A 23,972-nucleotide genomic window follows, 5' to 3' on the forward strand; every position below is an offset into this window, starting at 1 on the left:
TTTTAAGCCATGTCCCTAAAACCAGTGTACAAACCAGGATTTATTAGCAATGTCCCATAAGCACACTGCATCCATTGTCTTTTTTCTGATTTTTCAGTTTCATTTCTTAACTGATTAAGGCCTCTTCCCCACTCACCTCAACAGTGCCATATTCAGTGGATATGACTTGAGTAAGAGGAGGCATTGAAGGTGATTTTCAGCAACGTAAATTAACCAGTGTGACTAGGCAGTACTCTTAGGAGGTAAAGCATAGGCTGTTGAGTATATAGGGTAAACTTAGAAAATGGAATATGTGTTTGTGACCAGCCTGGGCAATGTGGTGAAACCGATCTATATGAAGAATAGAAAAAATTATGTGGGTGTGGTGGTGTGCACCTCTAGTCCCAGCTACCCAAGAGACCAAGATGGGAGGATCACCTGAATCCAGGAGATCAAGCCTGTGGTGATCCGTGATCATGCCACTGCACTACAGCCTGGGCGATAGACAGAGTGAGACCCTGTCTTAAAGAAAAAGAAGGAAGAAGGGAAAGAAGGAAGGGAGGGAAGGAGGGAAGGAAGGAAGGAAAGAAGGAAGGAAGGAAGGAAGGAAGGAAGGAAGGAAGGAAGGAAGGAAGCAAGCTAGGGGACAGGGAGCAAGGAGGGAGGAAAAGAGGGAGAGAGGGAGGAAAGGAAGGAGGAAGAAGGAAAAAAGGAAGGAAGGGAGGGAAAGGAGAGGAAAGAAGAAAAGGAAAGAAAGAAAGAAAGAAAGAAAGAAAGAAAGAAAGAAAGAAAGAAAGAAAGAAAGAAAGAAATGGAATATGTGACATTATGTTTCTGCCATTGTGTAAGGAATCAATACCAGTAACTTGTGATTGGAGCACCAAATTGATTAATGTTCAGGAAAAAAAAACCCAAAACTACTTATCAGGATCCTAATCCCAGTGTGGTCAGTAACTAATGTGGCCACCTGACTGGTTTTATAATCTTCTTTGAGGGTCCTGAATGTGAAGCACTGTATTTGGAAAAATGTTTTGTTCTCAAATGTCACTACATATATAGTCTTCCTTTTCTCTGTTTGGTTTTGGTGGCTCTGTATGCTTTCATTGTCTTAGATGTGTTTGAAATCCACAGGGTGACATGTCTCTTTGCAAAGAGCTGCTAAAATAAGAAAGAAAATGAATAAGCGTGTTAAAGAAAGATGGTGTTTAAACACCTGTCAAAGTAAAGCCAGAACAAGAATGTTCTTGCAAGAAAATGCAGCAGCCCCATTGAGACAGGTTGGTAACTTGAAGATGATTCATTACGACTAACTGCATTTGTATTCTAGCCCATACGCATTGTAAACCACCTAGCAGGCTTCCAGTGATGTCTTGCTATCAATTTGTAAATATCACAGGAAACTCTTAACTGGTGCAGTCAGTTTTGGTGGACTGCTTATCTTGTCACAAGACATGAAGATAATGCTTCCAAAGCACACCCACCTCCTGTAGGTTCCAAATTCCTTATTTTATTGAAAAAGGTCCCTCAAACTGGTTAAGCACCCTAATAAGAATTGGGTGCATCAAAATCTAGTGACCTTAGGTCCTTTTGTAAAATGATTAAAAACTCTCCCTAAACGTCAGAAATTATTTCATTTTATAGGCATCTCTTGGACCAGGAATTGCCTTGAGATGGCGAGATACAAGCATTCTGCAAAGACTGCAAATAAGACTCACTTCTCTTAGGCCCTTACCCGAATCCAGATTATGATGGATTGGGCATGGGGGTCAGGGCGTGCAGAAGTTCTTAGCCAAACCTCTACACCCTTTAGTTGTGACTCTGTCATTGTAGACTTTTAAGGCATCTTGCAGATTAGAATATGCTGAGTACTCAATCGGAGGAGGTTAAAAGTCATAGAATATTGGTGGTCTTCCAAGTTGAGAACAGTTCACTTGGATCCAAGACCCTATTTCAGATTCAACATTCAATACCCCAAGGCATAAAAATGGCGTCTTATTGTAGACAGTGGAAATAACTGATAAGGATTTAATTAATAGTTGCTTGTGGTTTTGCAGTGCCAGTCCAAGTTTATTTTCATTGCTGGGTACTGCAGTCCTAGAGGCAAAGAGAATGAGCGTAAGGTTCCTGCTAGATGTTGAAAAGGGAAGGGCAGAATAAACAAAGGGCCCTTTGATAATGATTTCTTAGCTAGTCCAGTGGATAACATGAGTCTCATCGAGAGAATCCTCCGGGACTTTGTCATCTACATTAAATTTACAGGTGGTCTTTACTTAAAATATCTGAAGTTAATGGAATCATGAAACGGATCTTTCTTTTCTCTTTAGATTGTGACATTAGGCATATTTGGAAACAACAGTAAAATGCAACTTCCTGTGTTTAGCAGACTTAGCAACACATCTTATACGGTGCAGGGTTTTTAAAAACCAAAAGGAACAACAACTTGTATCTGACTAAATAATGCCTAATTACTTTCACCTTGATTTACTAAGTGTTGTATTAATCAAGTAAGCAACTGGGCTTTTCAATAAAATAGTTTTATGTTTGTTGGTTTGGTTTTTAAAATTTATTTTTTGCAGGTGCAAGCATAAAAATAAAAAAAATTCAGCAATTTCCCAGCTGGTAGGAAATAGAGCCAAGTCCAACTCTTAGCTCCTCTCTCATTCTTGTATATGATGTCAACCTTCTTGCTTAGTTTCTTTCCTTAATCCAGGGCATTTCTGCTATAGAGTAGTGGGGATTTCCCTTGAGTCTTAGTTGGTTTTAGCAGCTCCCAGCAATTATCTTGAGACCAATGGAGAATGCAGGTATCCGTTTTGGGTGGGTATACAGGAATTTATTTCAGGGGGCATTTTTGTTTTCCTGGAGACCTCTAGAAGACCAGGAAAATATTTTTTCCAAGAAATTTTGCTGCCCCAATTGCTCCAAATCATAAATAACCCACTCTCTGTTTTTACTCCCCACAAAACCTCTTATCAGCCTTTTTCCACTTGCTTACATGTATTATCTCTATTAACACTAGCCACAACCCAAATCGTGAATTGTATTACCCCATTCTACAGATGAGGGACTCTGAAAGGTTGAATTACAGACCTAAGGTTACCAACTAGAATGGGGAGGAACAGATTATTACATTCAAATCTTTCTGGCACTGAAAGCCCATGTTTTTCCTTTGCAGTACTCACAGGTACGTGTTTATATTTAAAATGGCTATTTCCTATTTTTTAAGCATATGCAAAGTTGTATCAGTGTGACAAATAGCTAAAGAATTAAACAAAACAAACCATTTTCTTCTCTGGAAGCTTTAGTGTGGAAATACCTAAGTGTCAGCCTCCTTCCATTTGCGTTTGCTCCCCTTAGGGTACTGGTCTAACGGGAGATATTTGCTTCACAGTGGAAAGATGAGATAGGAGAGGTGGTGTGTTCTGTTTAAATTGGAATAAAAACTTGTTGCTGGCTGCTAGTCTTAAAGAATGATTCCTCGTCATTGAACATGTTACATTGTAGAGTCAGATGTTTGCCACCACCACAATGGGCCATTATGCAAGGTAGTTCTACCTTGTAGCTCTGATATATTCAGTTAATCGAAAGCCTAAAATATTGCCACATAACTAAACATCTGTCATAATGCTATATTATCAAATAATTTAATTTCAGATTAAAAAGGTATTATAGTTTTCTATATTGTTCCACTGTTTTCTAAGAGATTCAGGTTCTCGTGTGTGATGCCTAAAGAGAATGGAAAAAACAAAAGCAGTTTGGATTTAGTTCCAATTTAGTTAGATAATTTATTTTCTCGTTTCTTTGCCATGGAACAAAATTGCCTTTCTGGCTTCCCCAATTAGGAGAAAAAAGGTTAAGTTTGAAGAAAAATCTGAGATGAGAAAGAAGGAAATGTTAACAAAGAGAGTGCTCTTGAAGAAATTAATTTTCACCACTCATCGCTGGGTGAAAATAGAAACTTCTTAAAAGACAATTTCACATATAAATTATTCCAGCTGTTTTTCAATTATTTGTCTTTGATGAATTGTCTTTCAATTACCTTGTAAAGAGCAATTAAGTGTTTGCTTACCTGAAAACTGTGTCAGCGACGTCTGTACCATTCTTATGAGTGTTAATCATCCTTCCTGCTGGCTCTGATGTTTTCCCAGTTTCAAACATTAGTGTTTGTTATATTATCTTTCAAAATATTTGGAATTCTACAGGAAGGCACTGTTGGAAACAGTTTCCTCTGTGAAAAATCTAAAGACCTGCTAAAATAAATCATAGCCTAGGCCTTGTAAATTATTGCCCCACATTTTCCCATGACTTACTCTTTTTGTAAATATTTTTAGGGACCTTTTTGTGGCCTAAGTACAGTATAGGGACACCACCAGGAATAAAATCAACTTGCTCCCTGTCCTCATGGGACTGCTAATCTAGTGGTGAGAATTATTATTTTTCCTCGCTTCTCAGAGAGGTAGTCTTTTTTTTAACCTACTCACTTAATAACAACAACAATTAAAAATCATTTTTACAGTTTCTGAAAACATTGGTGAATTAGAATTGGCTACTTCTGAGGTTCTGTTATGGGCTTTTCCCCATCATTCTAGAACATGTTCAATGTTTCTTCAGACCAGTATTGAAAATCTCAATAAAAATTATATTAGAAAAAGATTTTGGAATAAGCTGGTTTTTTGATGGTGCCCTAATTGGATTCAGAGGCTTTCTGTATGTGTTTTATCCAAATCCTGCTGGTGCAACTCATTCTCTGGAATGCTTGTTTAACACACTTGTCGTTTTAAAGAAAGAAACCAAAATAGAACATCTCACAAGTGGGGCATCCTCAATAACTATGTTAGAAACAATATAAAATCAACACTAAAGGCATCATTTTTATAAAATCGTTTTTTTAAAAAGCAATTAGTGGAATTGTTTCTCTCTCTCAAGAGAATTAGATATACAAACCGAGGAATGTTAATCCTTTGCTTTTCAGTGGCTTTTAAATGGTTTCCTGTTTAATTTGAATAGGATATTTCTACCTTTTAGGCAATGCTATGAAACTAGACTAAACCTCTGTAGCCCTCAAACAATTCTACCCTGAATTTTAACTCATAATTTGGAGGCCATTTTGTGCTATGTCTGCCATGGGAACTAATGCTACAGTGCCACTGTGTGAGCCCCTGGGGTCCCCCACGTTTCCTACTCACTACACGTTGCAGGTCTACATTTGGGTGAATGGTTGTTTGACTAATGTCAGCCTCTCTCATAGCCTGCAAGCCTCCTAAGGGCAGAGATCTGATCTGTTTTTGCTTACCATTGTAGCCCTTCCTCTATAATACTGCTCAATAAATTGTGAATGAATGTCTCCATTCCACAGTGAGCACACTTTGCTACAGCCTCATTATTTTTTGCAGATGTCACCTTCCTCTTCTCCCTTGGATTGTCCGAACCCTGGGTCTCCTTGGCAACACTGTTGCCCTGTTAATTCTCTTTAAGGGAGGCTCTGTTGTCCTTCACCTCTCCTATCACAGGGGGCGTTGACATTGCATCAACTCCCCAGTGCTATTTCCTGCTCGTTTTGCGTCTGGTCTTGTGCATGCCCTCATTTGAGGTAGGTGCCATCTGCTGAGTTTTCCTTCACGTTTCTTTGGTGCTGTCATCTCCTGACTTCCTGGTTATTTCCTCATATTCACTGGATGAAGTTCAGACTCTCCCACTCCACCCCAAATCTTGCTATGACCTGAAGGAATTCAGTCCCCATGCAGTCCCCGTGTGGCTGGTCTGATATCCTGGCTGGTGCAACTCTGCAGCCCTTCTTCTTTCTTGTGTCTTCAACACCCCAACACCGAGGGCTCCTTTTCCTCAGCCCATGAGCCTGCTCGAGTGTCCTTCACACTTTATGAATTTAAAACAAACAGCAAACAAAACTTTTTTCTTTAGTTGTTCATTCTCAATGCTAAAGAATTTCGAAGTTCTTTATTGTGCAAAGCCCTCTTGCTCCTAAATGTAATCATTCTCTAGGAGTTTACCCCTGGTCCTCAACAGCTGCTTTTGTTTGGAAGACTCCACCAAATAACTTCAACTCCAGTTTCTTGCTAGAGTGCCAGTAATGCATTTCTGACTGTCCGTTGGACATCTTCCCTTGAATGTTCTGCCAACACCTGAAGTTCATGGTGCCTGAACACAAGCTGAAGGTCTCTCCTCCAAATTTTCTCTCTTCTTGACATCCCGCCATACCCTTGTAGAGGTTCAGGCCATGGAGTTCTTCGACTTCTCCAGGCAGTTCCTCAGACTCCTCTCTTCTTTCTCCTCAATGTCCCTCAGATCATCCATCATTTCCAGTCCCTTTTCACTCCTCTCCAAGTTCAGATGGCTGGGTTGCTGCAGTCATCTCAACTGAGCTATAAGGACATAAATCTGGGAGCCTTGGGGACTCCGTATGACTAATTGACATAAATTCTTCTCCATGGGATCTATCTCCCAGCATTCTGTTTTCCACAGTATATGCCTGCAGGTTTCACGTCTGCCTTGGGGAGATTGTCCAGGATGCTACATGTGGCCACCGTCTCTCCACAGATACCAGCCTTGGGGACTTTGTATGACTGCCAGGAGGCTCTTGGACATAGAGAGTACATTAGTTACATTATATGTATATGTATATTCTCTGGGCTTTTATTTATCCACCAGCCTTTTGACTTAAAGATATTGGTCTAGATTTAATGTGTTATTTTAATAATATTTCTGTTACATTCATCCTCTGTGGGAATTTTTTCATAATTTTGTCTGAAACAAAATTTAGCCCCTTACTTAAAAACTGGGATATTTCAGCCAGGTGTGGTGGTTCACGCCTGTAAAACAAACACTTTGGGAGGCTGAGGTGTGCGGATCACTCTAGCTTAGGAGTTTGAGACTGGCCTGACCAACATGCTGAAACCCTGTCTCTACTAAAAATACAAAAATTAGCAAGGCGTGGTGGCATGCACCTGTAATCCCAGCTACTTGGGAGGCTGAGGTAGGAGAATCACTTGAACCTGGGAGCTGGAGGTTGCAGTGAGCTGAGATCTTACCACTGCACTCCAACCTGGGTGACAGAACGAGACTCCATTGGTTGGAGGCAGTGGGGAGGGGGGACGAGAGGAGAAGTGTGGTATTTCAACAGATTTTATTTTACAATTTATATATAAGGTCTGCCAGCTTCTCCCCTAAAGGTCTGTCCCCATGCACATTCCCAGTATGAACAGGGTGATCATTATCCTAACATGGATGAGGTGAAATTTTCTCACTTGGCAGATTGTGCGTTGGGGGCATATCAGCTTTTTCTTCCTTTTCACAAACACAGCACACACTCTACACACCATGACCTGCTCCACTCCACACTCTGGGAGTTGTTGTATATGACTAACATCTACCGAGAACAAGATAGGTTGTTGGTTGATTCCTGTCACATTTTTCCTCTCTGTAGCAAACATCTTGCTATTCCTAAGCAGTCATCCTATCTGTTCATAGAGACAACCCCTTCCCTTGTAGCGATAACGGTGGCATTCAAAATGTAAAATGCTTTTATTTACATTAAAATTGATTTTCCATTAGCAAAGTGGCCCTTTGCCTACTCAATCAGCATTTCTGTAAACCCCAAATAAGAGCGACTTTATTTAATCTGTTAAATATCCTGTAGCAAGTCTAGGGGATATTGTTCATGTCAGTGAATCAGGATGTCACGCAGCTGCACAAACATATTCGTTCAGCAGGCCTGTTGGCCACAAGTTTAAACTCTGGAATTCTCTGTCAGTGCTTGCAGGCAGATGGAAGTCCTTAGTAGCTTTTCCCTCTGGGAGTTTAAAAATAATGTCTGCCTCTGTTAAAAAAACAAGTTTAAAAATTGATAGTATCAAACTTCTAAAATTAATATTATGATAAATAAGGATTCTGTGCAATCAAATTACTTTAGTCAGTATAAGATATAGAGTACACTCTGCATGCCGCCAGCGTGAAATTAACCATGATGACACTGGGCATTGTTTTAGACAGCAAAACAGTACCTGCCCTAACTCCTTGGATTAGCCCAATAAGTTGTTAGGAGTTGAATTGAGTTACTACTCATTAGGGTTTATCTCTTGCCTTCTCTTAAAATAGAAATCCACTCCCACCCACTACCCTCCTCCCCATTTTTGTACAAGGAATACTTGGGAGGTAAACTGCCTGAGTTTAAATCCTGCTTACCAGCTGTGGGATCTTGCTAGTTGCTTGGTCTCTCTCAGCCTCAATTTCCTCATCTATAAAATGGGAATACTAATAGCAACTACTTCGCAGGGTTGTAGTAATGATGAAAGAGGCAGTATTTATAAGGCACTGAGAACTGGTCCTTTTTTTTAGCATAATAAAATATCAAGTACTAGAATAGGTCTTAATGTGACCTATAAGACTGATAAACTCAGCACAAAGCAATATGAAGTCAGAATTTTTAAAGTTGGAAAGGAGCCTAGAGATCATTTAACCTAGTCTCCTAATTTCAGCCATGAAAAATTGGGGTCCTTGTTCAAGGTCACAGGGCTGATTAAGTGACAGAGTTAGAACTAGGCTCCAGCTCTCTTCTTGGCTTACAGTTCACCATCCCAGTTGGGTGGTCAAAACCCAGAACAATAACATAGATTTATTGCTTGTCCTGATTGTGCAATGTCTTCTTTGCTTTTTTTTGTTTTTTTTTTTTTTGTTTTTTTTTGAGACAGGAATGCAGTGGCATGATCTTGGCTCACTGCAACCTCTACCTCCCAGGTTCAAGTGATCCTCCTGCCTCAGCCTCCCGAGTAGCTAGGACTACAGGTGCACACCACTACACCTAGCTAATTTTTTGTATTTTTAGTAGAGATGGGGTTTCACCATGTTGGCCAGGATGGTCTCGATGGTCTCGATCTCCTGACCTCGTGATCCACCCGCCTCGTCCTCCCAAAGTGCTGGGATTACAGGCATGAGCCACGGTGCCGGCCTGCTTTTTTGTTTTTTACAAATAGTCTTACTGCTATTTTAGAGCTACTAGGAGTGTTGCTGGTTCACCATGAGTTTAGCTATCATATGCCAATGGAGACAGCCTGGTAGAGTGGGAAATAAGCCTGGATCAGGAATCAGGTGACCTAGACTCTTATCTCTGTCACTAGTTAACAATTTGGGAACCCAGATAGCCTTCCTGGCTCCCAGTTTCCTTATATATAGGGCTTTAATATATAGGATAATATGAAAGTACTAAACATGATTGTTGTCCCATGGTGGATAACACTGTAGCCCAGTGCTTTTATAAATTACATTGCTCAGAGCTCTGCTGAGTGCTCTAATATGCATTGTAAGAATAGATATACATCTTTTTTTTTTTTTTAACAGAAAATAAACTACATCTCTACCTTTTATCTTGCTTCGGTGAAATTCTAGTTTATCATGGCTTCGGGGCAACATCAAAAGATGGTAGAGAAGTAGATTCGCTTTCCCAGAAACGAAGTAAGGGAAAAAAGTTCCACAGATGAATTTCACAGACATTCAGTGAAAGAAATACAAAAGATCATATTGTGTGATACACTAAATTGAAGTTCAAGAACAGGTAAAACAGGCCAGGCACAGCGGCTCACACCTGTAATCCCAGCACTTTGGGAAGCCCAGGCAGGTGGATCAATTGAATCCAGGAGTTTGAGACCAGCCTGGGCAACATGGTAAAATCCTATCTCTACAAAAAATTACAAAAAAAAAAAAAAAAAAAAGGAACAGATAATACAAATCAATGCTGCTGGAAGTCAAAATAGTGGTTATCTGGGGGAATAGAGGTGAGAGGGTTGCTATTGATTTGGAAGAAGCATAAGGAGGCTTTCTGGGGCTTTTTTTTTTTTTTTTTTTTTTTTTTTGAGACGGAGTCTCGCTCTGTCCCCGGGCTGGAGTGCAGTGGCCGCATCTCAGCTCACTGCAAGCTCCGCCTCCCGGCTTTACGCCATTCTCCTGCCTCAGCCTCCCGAGTAGCTGGGACTACAGGCGCCCGCCACGTCGCCCGGCTAGCTTTTTGTATTTTTTAGTAGAGACGGGGTTTCACCCTGTTAGCCAGGATGGTCTCGATCTCCTGACCTCGTGATCCGCCCGTCTCGGCCTCCCAAAGTGCTGGGATTACAGGCTTGAGCCACCGCGCCCGGCCTCTGGGGCTTTGAAATGATTGATATTTGGTCTGAATGGGATTGTAAGTGCAATATCATTTACGTTCTGACTGTATGCCTCGAAAAAATCTTTTTGGAAAATCTCCATAGTATTAATTTTAATGACAGTGGGAACTACTGGTCTTATCCCAACTCCCTTTAGATAACTTTGTACCTTCTTTCAAGTGATGGGGGAAAGGAAATTGGCAAATTGGGAGGCAAGTATGAATAGCAGGGTTATGAGCAATCTTCCTCCAGGGCTACTAAAATCCTTTCAATACACTCTAATACGGTAATGTTTTCATATTCTATTCTTTTTCTTTAAATTTAATTTCTTCCTTACATTCTGTTCTTTTACTCTTGGGGATTTAAAAAGATGATGGCTAAATAATTTTTAAAATACTTTAGCCATGATTATTACCTTAATGCTGATTATTTTTAAAGGAACCATCAGCTGATGAAAAGCAATTTTCTTCTGAGCCAAGATCTTTTCTAACTCTAAAATTCTATTGTTTTCAGATTTTTAAGTGACGGAATACGTTTATATATAGAAAGTTCAAAAATAATCTAAAATTTTTAGATTATTTAGATATTTGGATAGTTCCTTTAAAATTTTTACATTTAACCCTTTCACATGTTGAAGGACATGACTATAAATTTGTTTTAATTTTTTCCCATAAATATGTGTCATATGTCTCTGATGAACATAGTACTGATAATGAGAAAATTTTTATTGGCATTACTTTAAAAGATCAGCCAGCCTTGATTTGTTCACTTCATGATAAAGTCCATCATGGGTGTGTGTGTGTGTGTGTGTGTGTGTGTGTGTGTGTGTGGTGGAGGGATGTTTGGAATCTCTTCTCTCTGTGTGGTTACACAGTGACTGTTGTTGAATACCTCCTGATGCGTGCTGGAGCTGGCCCTATTGTCTACCATTTGTCTACCATTTTGCAAGATCCATTATGTGCTAAAAAATGTTGAAACAGCAATTTAAATGTTCTCTTACTTATAGAATACTGGGAATGGAAGTATTAGTAAAGGGAGAATTTTGAAGAGAAAGATGGTCAAGTCTGAAGCATTTTACTTTCCAAAACTCCTTTCAGCTGAAATCTTTACTGTCAGTAAAAGACAGTAGGCACCGAGGCCCCTTCAAGCCAACTTCCTCACTCCTAAGAAAAAATTTTGATCCTCATTTACCTCCATGATAGCGAATGCCACATTTTAAAATATAAACTTCATTTTAGAATAGTTTTAGATTTGCAGAAAAGCTGAAAAAATGATACAGAGAGATCTTATATCAGCATGATACATTTGTTACAACCGAGGAACAAACACTGATATTATTCCTGTTAACTAAACTCCACAGTTTATTAGGATTTCAGTAGTTTTCCCCTAATGTCGTCTTTTTTTGTTCCAGGATGCATTCAGGATGCCGTGTTACATGTAGCAGTGGTGTCTCCTGAGGCTCCTCTGGTCTGACAGTTTCTCAGACCTTCCTTGTTTTGAATGACCTTGATAGTTTTGTTTTGGTTTTTGTCTTTTAGATGGTGTCTCGCTCTGTTGCCCAGGCTGGAGTGCAGTGGCACAATCTCAGCTCACTGCAACCTCTGCATCCTGGGTTCAAGTGATTCTCCTGCCTCAGCCTCCCCAGTAGCTGGGACTACATGCACGCACCACCATGCCCGGATAATTTTTTGTATTTTTAGTAGAGATGGGGTTTCACCATGTTAGCCAGGATGGTCTCGATCTCCTGACCTTGTGATCTGCCTGCCTCGGCCTCCCAAAGTGCTGGGATTATAGGTGTGAGCCACCGCACCCAGACTTGTTTTGTTTTTGAGATGAGTCTTGCTTTGTAGCCCAGGCTGGAGTAAAGTGGCGTGATCTCGGCTCACTGCAGCCTCCACTTGCTGGGTTCAGGCTTTTCTCCTGCCTCAGCCTCCCAAGCGCCTGCTACCAAGCCTGGCTAATTTTTGTATTTTTAGTAGAGGTGGAGTTTCACCATGTTGCCCAGGCTGGTCTCGAACTCCTGACCTCGCGTGATCTGCCCACCTCAGCCTTCCAAACTGCTGGGATTACAGGCGTGACCCACCATGCCTGGCCAGACCTTGAAAGGTTTGAGATGTACTGGTCAGGTATTTTAGAAATATTTCTCAATTTAGTTTTGCCTGATGTTTTCCTTGTAGTTACTACAGCATTGTGGGTTTTGAAGTACCATTCTCCTTATATCATATCAAGAGTACATACTGTCAGCACAACTTATCACTGATGATGTGAACCTCGCTCCCTGGCTAAGGTCCTGTTTGTCAGCATCTTCACCATAAAGCCACTCCTTTCTCCTCTCTTTCCATACTGTACTCTTTGGAAGGAAGTCACTATGGATAGCCCACATTTAAGCAGTCAGGAGTTAAGCTCCACTTTCTTGAGAGAGGGTTATGTATATAAATTATTTGGAATTCTGTAAGGATTTATCTCTTCTCCCACATTCATTTATTCATTCAATATTTATCTATATGAGTATGGATTTGTGGATGTTTATTTTATACTTTGGGTTATAATCTAATACTATATTTTTTCTTTGTTGCTGAGATTATTCCAACTTTGGCCTTTGGAAACGTTTGAGTGGGCTCCTGTATCCCTTTAACCTACCCCCTCCCATCAGTTTGCTTTTTGAGCACTTTCTGGGACTACAAGATGTTGCAGGGCTCATCTAGTGTTTTCCATGCCCCAGCTCTAGAAGCAGCCTTTTCTGTAAGGAGGGTGGTGTCTGTCTATTGGAGAATGCTATTAGAAACCAAGATCTACGTGCTGGACGTGCTCTTTGCTACTGGGGAGTTATTACTTCTAGGCCTTCTGAGAGGACAGAGCTAGCAAATACATGTGTGTAAGTAAACCCATGCATATATACATGTCTATAATTCATTTACTTATCTATCTGTCTACCTGGCCAAGTGTGGGTTCATGCAGATGTCTCCAACTCTAATCAGGGCTGCATGGATCATTCTAGCTTTACTCTCTCGCTTATCTGTAACCTCCCTCTCCAGTTGCTTGTCTGTAACCTCTCTCTCCAGTAGTGAGAAACCTGGCTTCCACCATCTGCCATTCTTGTACTTCCTTGTTTGATCTCAATATACATGTTCAGCAGTCTCAGAATTTTTTACCTGCACCCTGTGTGATGCCACACATTTTGATTCTTCTGTTCATTTTCTCTTCTTCTCCACTTGCCATTTATTTTACCCTTAAAAGGAAGAGATTTGACCCAACCCACTGTAAACTCTGATTAATAAGAGAGTAAGGAACTCCTTTAGACAAAGGAAGGCAAGGATAGCCACTTGACTGCCTTAGAAACCGTGATCCGAGCTCATCTGTGATGGCTTATACCTTCAGTTCACCCTAACCAATAGTGGGTTGCTTCTGTGCCCAGATGTTGTACATTCGCCCTTGTTTAATGATAGCAATATATCTTAAGTTATTGAGACTTGAGAGAGAGAAAGAGACCTCATGTAAATGTAGGCAATAAAGTTAAATCTTCCCTAAGCACTCTTCTGATTTTTCTTTGCCATATGTTCTGTGGGTTTTAAAGGGGAAAGTGACAGAATTATAATAGAAATATGAAAACTGTAATAGAAATAAAAATATACACAGATAATCTTAATATTGTAAAAACATAACAAAGCACAAAAAATAACAAAGCCTGGAAACTATATTTTAAGTAAATAAAGTTTGATATGCTTGTTTTTTTTTTTTAACTTTCTTAAAGCATACACAGCAGAGTGTTATCAAAGCATTATTTACCACACACGATTTCTCCTAGTTATTTTTGCTACAATTGGGCTTCAAAAATGCATTCTCATCAACCTTCAGATATTTAAGGATATTTGGAGAAAAGTTGAGACCATGTTTTTTACCACCTACTTGTTTTCTGCAGGGCGGCTGTCAGTTTGTACGAAATTAGTACCAGGAGTTCTTTTACGGAGATTCTTTTCTAAGTGGTCTTTCAGCTACAACATTTGTGAGTCGTAATACTATGCCACATCTGTCTCAATTTCTCAGTGCCTGAAATAATTATGTGTGGGGAAAAATTGATATAAAAAATATCATAACCATTAAATAGTATAAACATACAATGAACTCTATTAAGTAGATTCAATTTTTCTAAGAATCCCTATCATTTATTTATCAAATCTCAAAGGGAAGACTATTCAAACCTACAATTTATTTCATATGTGTATTAGTCTGTTCTCGCACTGCTGTAAAGAAATACCAGAGACTGGGTAATTTATGTAGAAAAGAGGTTTAATTGGCTCATAGTTCTGCAGGCTAGCTTCTGCTTAGCTTCTGGAAAAGTCTCAGGAAACTTACAATCATGGCACCGAGTGAAGGGGAAGCAGGCATGTCTTATATGGCTGGAGCAGGAGGAAGAGAGAGAGAGAGGTGCTACACACTTTTAAACAACTGGAATTCATGTGATCTCACCCACTATACAGTATCAAGAGGGGACGGTGCTAAACAATTCGTGAGAACTCTGCCGCCATGATCCATACCTCCCACCCTGCTCCACCTCCAACACTGAGGATTACAATTTGACATGAGATTTGGGTGGGGATTCATATCTAAACCCTATCAATATGATAATTATCTAGCCTCGTTTATTTTTGGCTTATATGGTCACATTTGTGCTGGGACTGCCTAATTGATACATTTCTGTTTAAATAAAAAATAAAACCTGTATGTATTTTCTGATTTCTTAGCAATTGGTGGTGCAGGGAAATTCTGTTAGGTGTGGGCTCGTTTCAGTGGGAAGATAGACTGAGCTGTGTCATTTAAAGTGTCTACATTTGATTAGCTAATGACTGTATTTCAAAATATGCTGTGTTTTAAAATGTAGAACTCAAGTGTGAAAAGGTAAGTTCTGATGAATGACAAGTTACTCTTAGTAACATAAAAGTGGACCAAAATTAACATTGAAAGCAATCAGGAAATTTTACCTTTCATCTGGGATTTACCTGGCAATTTGTTTTTATCTGCATATAAATGCAAAATTCACCAGACTTACTGTGAAATAATTTATGGAAAGTTTCAAATGGATTTTAATGGAAAACTGATCCACAAGCAAAATTACAGAAATATCATAGCAATGCCAGTGTCCTGCGTATCTAAAGAAGAGAGTTAATATTCTTCCCATGCTACTCAAAAGCGGGTGACAGTGGTCCTCACATTCATGATTTAAGAGAAGTACAATGGCACATTGGCCACCTGTGCCAACATATGGTTTCTAATTGCAAGTGTGGTTTATGATAGGGGAAAAATAGGCTGTTCTTAATTGCTTCAGAGAGAAAGTAGAATTTTTGTGGAGCATCAGGGAACTGGATATGTGGGTTGGGAGAGAAAGATCCCACTATATTGTAAGAAAATGAAAACTAGACAGGTAACCACAGAGATGAATTTGAGATGGAAACTTTCGTTTCCTATGTTCATAATAATCAGCCCTTTTATATTTTACAACGTTTAAGTTGTTCAAAGTTAAGCCCTTACATGAGAGTTCAGCGGAAAGTCTTCATGAAGAAGTAAAACCATACTCTCAGTTCCCCTCTGGGTTTGCACTCTGGTTCAAGGAGGGAAGTTGGACAGGAGTAGAATTGAAGTAATAAATATTTTGCTCCTTTACTCTGAATTAGCTTCAAAATCAGTCTGTCTCCTGTATCTCTATCTGTTGTGCTATGGCTGAAAGTAGGGTTAGGAACCACTTTCAGAAGAATCAGTCAGCGCAGGACTTGAATCTCCAATTTTCCCTAGCAATGCGCAGTGTCTGCCCATCTCTGCCCAGATAGTACCTGAAATTACAGTAGACTTCACTAGTGGGAGGAACAGGAGTTATTCCTATTTGTTTGGAAGGAGAACTCATAAGGATTTAGGAATTGATGTCTATTGATTGTCTTTTTTCATTCAGTTTGAGATTTTCCTGGTTCTTAGTGTGTCAAGTGATTTTTGATGGAAACTTGGACATTTTTGTATTATGTTATGTGACTCTAGATCTTGTTTGAAACCTTCTGTTTTAATTGGCATTGTCTGACACCTCTATAGCAGGGGAAGCAGTGGGTGCCACCTTGTCACCCCTGCTGGAGGTAAAAAATCCCAGTTCTCCACTTGTCCTCTGTTGACACACTATGTATGTGTGTGGGGTGTCCTTGTTAGTGTTGGGCACAGGTAGAATTTCCGGATCCCCATGTGATCTCCCTTGATATCACAGTTGGAGTGGTCTTGTTCCTAGTGTGCAATGATTTGACCACCTCTGTTTTGGGGGGAGGGGAGAGATACCCAGTTATTGCTGGGAAGGGATGGATGTCAGGGCTTCCTACATGGTCTCCACTGACACTGTGGAAGATGCTTCATTATCAGCCGCCAGGCATAAAGGTGCTAGTTTCCTGCTTGGTCTTCTCTGACACCACACTAGTGGGGATATTAGGGCTCTTTTTCAGAGCCGCATGAGGGTGGAAATCTAGTAACTCCATTCAGCCTTTGCTAGCATGCATGGTCACAGGTTCTTCCATGGTGCTTGGCTGTAGTAGAGCAGTTATTGTCTAAAAGTTTCTTATTTTGCTACTCTGCCCCTTTCCTGGTTATGTGGCTAGAGAGTGAACATGCTTGTGGTCTGTGCCCATTGGTGTTTCTGGGTTGCTGGCTTCCATGCTTGTTGGCCTTTAGAGGTTTCTGACGACTTCAGCTATGAGTCTGGGATATTTGAGGCAAAAAGAAAACCCAGGAATCTCACTACCTTGTTGTTTCTTGGGTTCTGAGGTCCCAGGCTTGTCTACCTTCTCTTGGCCTTACAGAATTTTCTTACATTTATATGTAACATCCGTGTGTGTGTGTGTGTGTGTGTTTTAAGTTTTATTTAGCCAGAGGAATAAGAAAAAGTAAGTTTGGGCTGGGTGTGGTGGCTCAGGCCTATAATCCCAGCACTTTGGGAGGCTGAGATGGGTGGATCACTTGAGGTCAGGAGTTCGAGACCAGCCTGACCAATATGGTGAAACACCGTTTCTACTAAAAATACAAAAATTAGCCGGGCGTGGTGGCATGCACCTGTAGTCAGTCCCAGCTGCTCGGGAGGCTGAGGCAGGAGAATTGCTTGAACCCGGGAGGCGGTGGTTGCAGTGAACTGAGATCACGCCACTGCATTCCAGCTTGGGCGACAGAGCAAGACTGTGTCTCAAAAAGAAAAAGTAAGTCTGTTTTATCTTCTTGGAAGCAGAAGTCCTTGCTGTTCAATTTTTGTTTTTATTTGTTTTACTATTACCAATATTATATTAAGAAAGTTTTAAAAATACAGAGAAGATAAAAGAATTGGTATCATGCCCCATATACATATCTACCAGCTGGATTCAACACTTAACATTTTGCTCTATTTTACTTTATTGTGCTTTTATCCATTTGCCTATTCCATCTATCTATCCATTTATTATTTTTGATGGACATCAGTACACTTCACCTCTAAACACTTAAGCATACATGTCATTAATTAGACTTCACTGTCTATTTATGCTTTTTTAAAGGTAAATTTTACATAAAGTGAAATGCAAGAAATTGTAAATTCCATTTAATGAGTTTTGGGTCATCCAACCATTGCTGAGATAATTTCCATCACCCCTATATGTTCCCTCAAGTTTCTTCTCAGGTAATTTCTGCCTCCAAGAAGAAACTACTGTTTTGATTTTTCCTTTTTTTTTTTTTTTTTTGCCATAATTTCAAGTGCTATTTTATTGATGGAATAATATTATAGTTCATCCATTCTGGCCTGCTTCCAGTTCTTTGCCATTAAAATTTGATAGTTGGTGTAACATAAGTCATTGCTATCTTCCATCAGCCTAGAACACAGTGCAAGCAAGGCAACTTAAGATTTTGTGCATTTCTTCTGATAAATAAAATAGTGAAGACATACAAAAGCATGTTTTTATCACACACAGTACCCAAATTTTCCACATATTTCTTGTGGTTAGTGTAGTTATCAGTTTCTTTGAAGCTCAAAACCTTTTTTGTAATAAAAGCAAAAGATAGTTTTAGCATTGTAAAAATAGAATTTAGCTTCCTGGCACCAAATTTTATTTTGTGAAAGAGAAACCATGATTTTAACTACACCATAACTGTAATATTCATTACTGAGAATGTCAAACTAGTCTCTGGAGGAACATCCTGTTTCAGAAATACTTAGAATACTCTATTCCTGTACAAAATATTGATAGGGTTGTTGCAGATGGATTTAGCTGTGTTGCAGACACTCATTTGGCCCCATCTATAATGTAAGTCTCTTGTTTCTAGTCTGTTTCCCCAGAATGATTTTCTAAGTTGACTGTAATTTCTGATTGACTGGTTTACTGATTGATATGAGGGAAGTCCTACCAGCTGTGAAATGGGACAAGTAAACTTTATGTGAGATTCCAATTAGAGTGGATGTGCTTACCGTTAACAGCCCAGGAACCAATCGATGATGTTGTTTTATTAAAACCTTTTTTATAACCTTTCTCTGTCTATATCTTTCTTTATACAGTTGATGGACTGGACAAAGCTTCTATAGCAAACTCAGATGGCCCCACAGCAGGTTCCCAAACACCTCCCTTCAAGAGAAAGGGGAAACTATCCACCATTGGTAAAATCTTTAAGCCTTGGAAATGGAGGAAAAAGAAGACCAGCGACAAATTTAGAGAAACCTCAGCAGGTATGAGTATCATAACTTGTTAGAAGATGGGATAAATCGTAAAATGGTTTAAAAGGTAGAAAATTATGTATTACAGTGTGTTTTTTCCCAGAAAAAATTTAATCCATATTTGAAATGAATTCTTTATTTTATGGATGAAACAACTTAAGAGTTCTGATTTGCCTTCTTTTTGTACTGACCTTAACTTTCTAATATATTCTCATTTAAAAATATATATTTGTAAATTTATATAAAAAATGGATGGGTGAGACAAGGGAGTGAAATAGTAGAAAATGATAAGTGGAAATGCTGTTCATCAACATTATGATGGCAGCTATCCATTTTTATATACACATGATGTTACATATATATTTAACTAGTTAGACTGTACTATTTATATTAATATATACATATTTAACTAGTAGACTATAGTACTATACATGTAACATTATTTAACTAGTAGTACAGTCTTGTTCATTAATTAAAACTTTTTAAAAAGTCTTTTTTGATATATTTATTCTTTAGGAAAGATTAAGTGGCTATATGAAAGAAAAATTTTGTTATATTTGATTTTAGATTTCTATCATATCCTTAGGACAAATAAATGGTCTCTGTCTTAAGAGAGTAGAGGCATAACCCTATTGGTGTGAAAATGTTTGGTTGTTAATTTAGTTTGTAGATTTGTTAAACCTTAAGGAGTTACGTTGCTTAGTGCCTTTCATATCGACTCATGGACGAAGTTGGCTTTAAATCTCAGGCCAGAATTCAGCCCAATTTAAACAAGTGCCAGTGTGAGTGTACTGTGTCTATTATAGAAAAGTGTTTAGTAAGTTCAACGTTCCCCATGCTTACTGTCCAAGGCAATGCCTTCATCAGAATTCCTCGTTGTACACAGTCTAATATTGTTAGTGGATGTACAGGGACACAGAGTGTATCTTATTGGTCTGTACTAAGATAAGAGCTAGGGTTTTGTTCTAGAGCTGTGAAATGAAATTAAAAATACCACACGCAATGCAAGGATATGGAATAGGAGCATCAAAGCTCCCCAAAGAAAATTGTTTCGGATGCATTTGCAGCTATATAGTTTGTTTGAGCATTTTATATTTAACAAGAAATAATGATAAGCTACCTGGAATTTGCTTCAAAATAATCCTGGAGGAGGGTGAGGTAGGTAAGCTTAAGATAAAGGAAGACTGGCAATGGGTTGTTTAAGCTGGGCAGTGGGTCCATGGTGGTTATTATTCTCATTTCTCTGCTTATAGATATTGGAAAATTTTTGTAATAAGAAGATAGAGAAAGAAGAAAAACTTGGCTTAGGGGAAAATAATGCTGGTTTGGTTATTGGGTGCTCTTCAGTACCTAAGTGGCTTTCTGGGTTAGGAGGTGGTGAGAGGTGAGGGACAGGGTGCTGTGCTGTGTGAGGACACCTGGCTGGGTGACTTTGAACAGGGGCGATCAGCCTCAGTTTTCTCACCTGCACAATCAGGGAGTTGAATGTGCTGAACTTGGAGGTGCTTCAGTTCTAGATTCTGTTATTGGTCCCCAGAGACACCCTTACACCTTTGACTCCTTCCAGTCCCTGGCTAGGCATCTTGTTCTCCTGTTTTTTGGTCATGGAAGAAACCTCACTGGCCTTCTTCAAGTGCCTCCCTCTCACATGTGCTTAAGCATTGGGAGAATCTGGCTCTTCACATTACCAAGACTACCCAAGATGGGAGCAGGGCTCCAGATGTAAGGTACGAAAACGAACATAAGTTACAAAACGGTGTATCGTATATTAGTTTTTTTTTTTCACATTGGAGAAAGATGTCATATCTAGAGGAAAACAGATATATTCAGTTGGTACAAAAGTAATTGTGATTTTTGCCATTACTTTTAGTGGCAAAAAACTGCAATTACTTTTGCACAAAACTAGTATTTGGATATAACCAAGAGAAAGTTATTTTCTTCTTTAAAAAATTATCTCAAGCAGTGGAATCGAGCTGTTTGGATATGATCAGGGCTGTTGGCTGTCTGATAATCAGTGAAGTACACCTTAGGCAAGACCCACCATATCTTGAGATAAAAAAGAAAGTTCATTTCTTCCAAGAAAAGTAAGTCTTCTATGTTTGTCCTTCTCTTAAACTCCTGGGTTGGTATTCACATGGATATGAACCTTATTGTGTTCTGCCGCACAGTGATAAATACCACTTTTCCTAGAATGGGTTTCTGTTATAGGAGTTCTTAATTGGTAGTAGACAGGATGGAACACTAATTTATTAATGCATTGTAATGACATGTTTACTGTTGTAACTGGAGGTAAGAAGTGTCCCATTCGTAGCCTATCTTGGTGGTCCTTGAGTCAGTTGTATTTTGGAATGTTCATTCTATGTCCAAAGGACATCATGCCCTATAAGGCAGGCTGGGCTTATGCCCCAGCTTCCAGTTCTTTAGCCTTGTTTTAAAGCAGAAAGTTTCCAATATCTTCGACTCTGATTTAGGCTGTTCAGTGTCTGGCTCTTAGATTCTAGGACAGGAGAACAGGCCTCTTTTCCATCCACTTCCCCCAGATACCCCTCTTCATTGCTTTTCTTCTCCTGCATGAGAGGTCCCAGCTAAGCTCTAGGTTCTTCTATCCCTTCCCTATATTTAGAACTCAAAATGGCACTTACACCTTTTTTTTCCCCCTACATAATCATTTTTTCCCATTTTGATTTGATTTGATTTGATTTGATTTGGTGGGAGGTGAGGATATAAACATCCTTCCTTTGGATTTTTATATATGCTTATATCTCCCCAAAGGTAAGAGGACAAACGCCCTGTCTAAATAAACACAGTTGTTCCTCTAACTTCTCATAGTGTATTACCATCAAGACCAAACTTACTGAAAATCTAACCTATTTCTGCTGCCTCTACTTTCTTCCCACGTTCTCATTCCTTTTCCCACTGCAATCTGTCTCTGTGTTCTGTATTCACCGAGGTTACTCCAAGTCTCCTAACCATTAAATTTAGTGTCATTCTCTTATTTTCATTCATTTCAACCTCTACAACATTTGCTGTCACTGAATAATCAGTCCTGCCTTAATTTCCAAAATACCTCTTCCTTAACTTACAAAAGCTACCATTATCTTGTTTGTCTTTCACTTTTCTTTCTCTCTTTTGCCTTTTCTCTTCATCTTCTCATCTCCCCTAACCCTCTGAGGGAAGGTTGCTATGTGCCTTAGCCCTTCTGTTGCTTTGAATGTGCCCTTCTTTCCCATACCCACATCCCTCAAACTGGCCCAGCCTCCAGCCAATGCCCACGCACATCTACCCAAGCATCTGATGGGTAGCACTACCTGAGAACAACATGTTAACTCAAAATCCATTCATACAGTCTATATGTATTTCCATGGAAAACATGCTAGCTGCCAGGCACTGTTCTAGAAGCCTGGTATTCTGTAGCCAATAAGCAAGTGAGGTTCCTGCCCTCATGGAGCTTTCATTCTAGACAGGTGAGGTACTAATAAATGCTATGATGGACACAGGGAGTGAAGGAAGAGGGAGTGGAAAAGTACTATGTATAAATGCATTCCAACCAAAACAGATTCCCTGCCAACCCCAGCAATCCTTATTACTGTAGACATGGCTTCCTTTGGCATCCAGACTTTGAACCATGGAGTTCTTTGACTCTTCCTGCTGTCACTATCAGTTCCTAAAACGTTTGATTCTATCAGTTCCTAAAACGTTTAGTTCCTAAACGTTTAGTTCCTAAAACGTTCTATCATTCTATCAGTTCCTAAAACGTTTGATTTATTTTCTCCTCATGCAAAGTCTTTAACATCAGCCTATCCTGTCAATTCCTGTTGTCTAGTCCTGTCACCTAATGTCTCAATTAGTGCAACATAGCTTTTTTGCTATGCTTATTTGCAGCTAGCTATAGAAATCTGTAGGCCACTAGAGAAGACAGGGAGAGGCAGGGTTCTGGCAGCAAGCCTACCTATGAGGGGAACCTGACCTAGCTGGTGAGGCTGACAGAGGAGGTTTGAAATGTCACAGGCTGTCAGGAACCCAAGTGATCAAGATAATAACCTTATAAGTATCAAGCCAGGCAAATAGAGTGATGAGTATTTCACCACAAAGTGGCACAGGTTCCAACAGGTAGGGTAAATCTCAGAGCATCCAGGTGAGTGATATTAGAAGATTCAGGCAAGCCTCAGTAACCAGGGTGTTCTTTTCTCAGGTAGGAGTATTTAGGTGGGGCAGATGGTGTGTGGTGTGGGAATCAGAAAGACTTGAACAGGGCCCTAGTCACCCAGGCTGGCATGCAGTAGTGCTATCACAGCTCACTGCAGCCTCAATCTCCCGGCTTCAAGCAATTCTCCCGCCTCAGCCTCCCAAGCAGCTGGGACCACAGGCACACGCCACGATGCCCAGCTAATTTTTGTACTTTTGTGCTGTACTTTTAATAGAGATGGGTGTTCGCCATGTTGCCCGGGCTGGTCTCAAACTCCTGGGCTCAAGCAATCTGCCCACCTCAGCTTCCCAAAGTGCTGAGAGTACAGGCGTGAGCCACCGCGCTCAGCCTACGGCCCTATCCTTTTTTAAAGAACAAGGAAATAGAGCTGTTAACTAGGACAGAAACTTACCAAAGGACTCAGGACAGAAACTTGCTATATAAAGTGGAACACAGGGAATGGATTTAGAGGAGGAGTCCCTAAGATCCTAAGCCTGTGGTGCTGGAGTTACTGGAAATGACATAGCCCAAGAGCTGGGTGAGCAGGGAGATGAGGGCTCCCTCTGGTCAGCAGCAGTAGCCCAACATGTGTGGATCTGGGGACATAGGTGGGCAGATCACCCATCTCCCCTTTTGCCCCCCGCCAGATCCTCTTGGATATCACCATCAGGAAACGTTCCTCAGATGGGACTTTGCTCCTGTCACTTCTTGCTCAAAAAGTGTGACTGGGTCCGCATTGCTTCTTCAGTGAAATCCAGGCTTCTCAGCTCTTCTCAGTTTAACCCAAACTGACATTTTCTTTTCAAGTCGTCCATAGCCTTTGGACTTCAGTCATGCTGGGTCACTGGTTCAGCATGCCCCAAGCCTTCTTGGTCCCCTGGCTCTTTTTCTTGCTCTTTCCTGTTCCTCTGAGCACGTCCTTCCTCCAGGTATACCTATTGAAATGCTACCAGTCATTCAAGGGTCA

The 23,972-nt window shown here is 40.0% G+C and overlaps 1 protein-coding gene across 12 annotated transcripts in view; it reads left to right on the forward strand.

Annotated features, from left to right (window-relative positions):
• PHACTR2 (phosphatase and actin regulator 2) overlaps positions 1 to 23,972 on the forward strand; it is a 295,091-nt gene that overhangs the window by 156,849 nt on the left and 114,270 nt on the right. For all 12 annotated transcript variants that reach the window (XM_005552008.5, XM_005552013.5, XM_015448732.4 and 9 more), the window contains exon 2: positions 18,664 to 18,831. In XM_005552008.5, coding sequence (XP_005552065.3) covers positions 18,664 to 18,831 — 168 coding nt within the window. The remainder of the gene's footprint in view (positions 1 to 18,663; positions 18,832 to 23,972) is intronic.

The sequence above is a fragment of the Macaca fascicularis genome, chromosome 4 (assembly GCF_037993035.2).
Source record: "Macaca fascicularis isolate 582-1 chromosome 4, T2T-MFA8v1.1".
In the NCBI taxonomy this organism is placed as follows: Eukaryota; Metazoa; Chordata; class Mammalia; order Primates; family Cercopithecidae; genus Macaca; species Macaca fascicularis.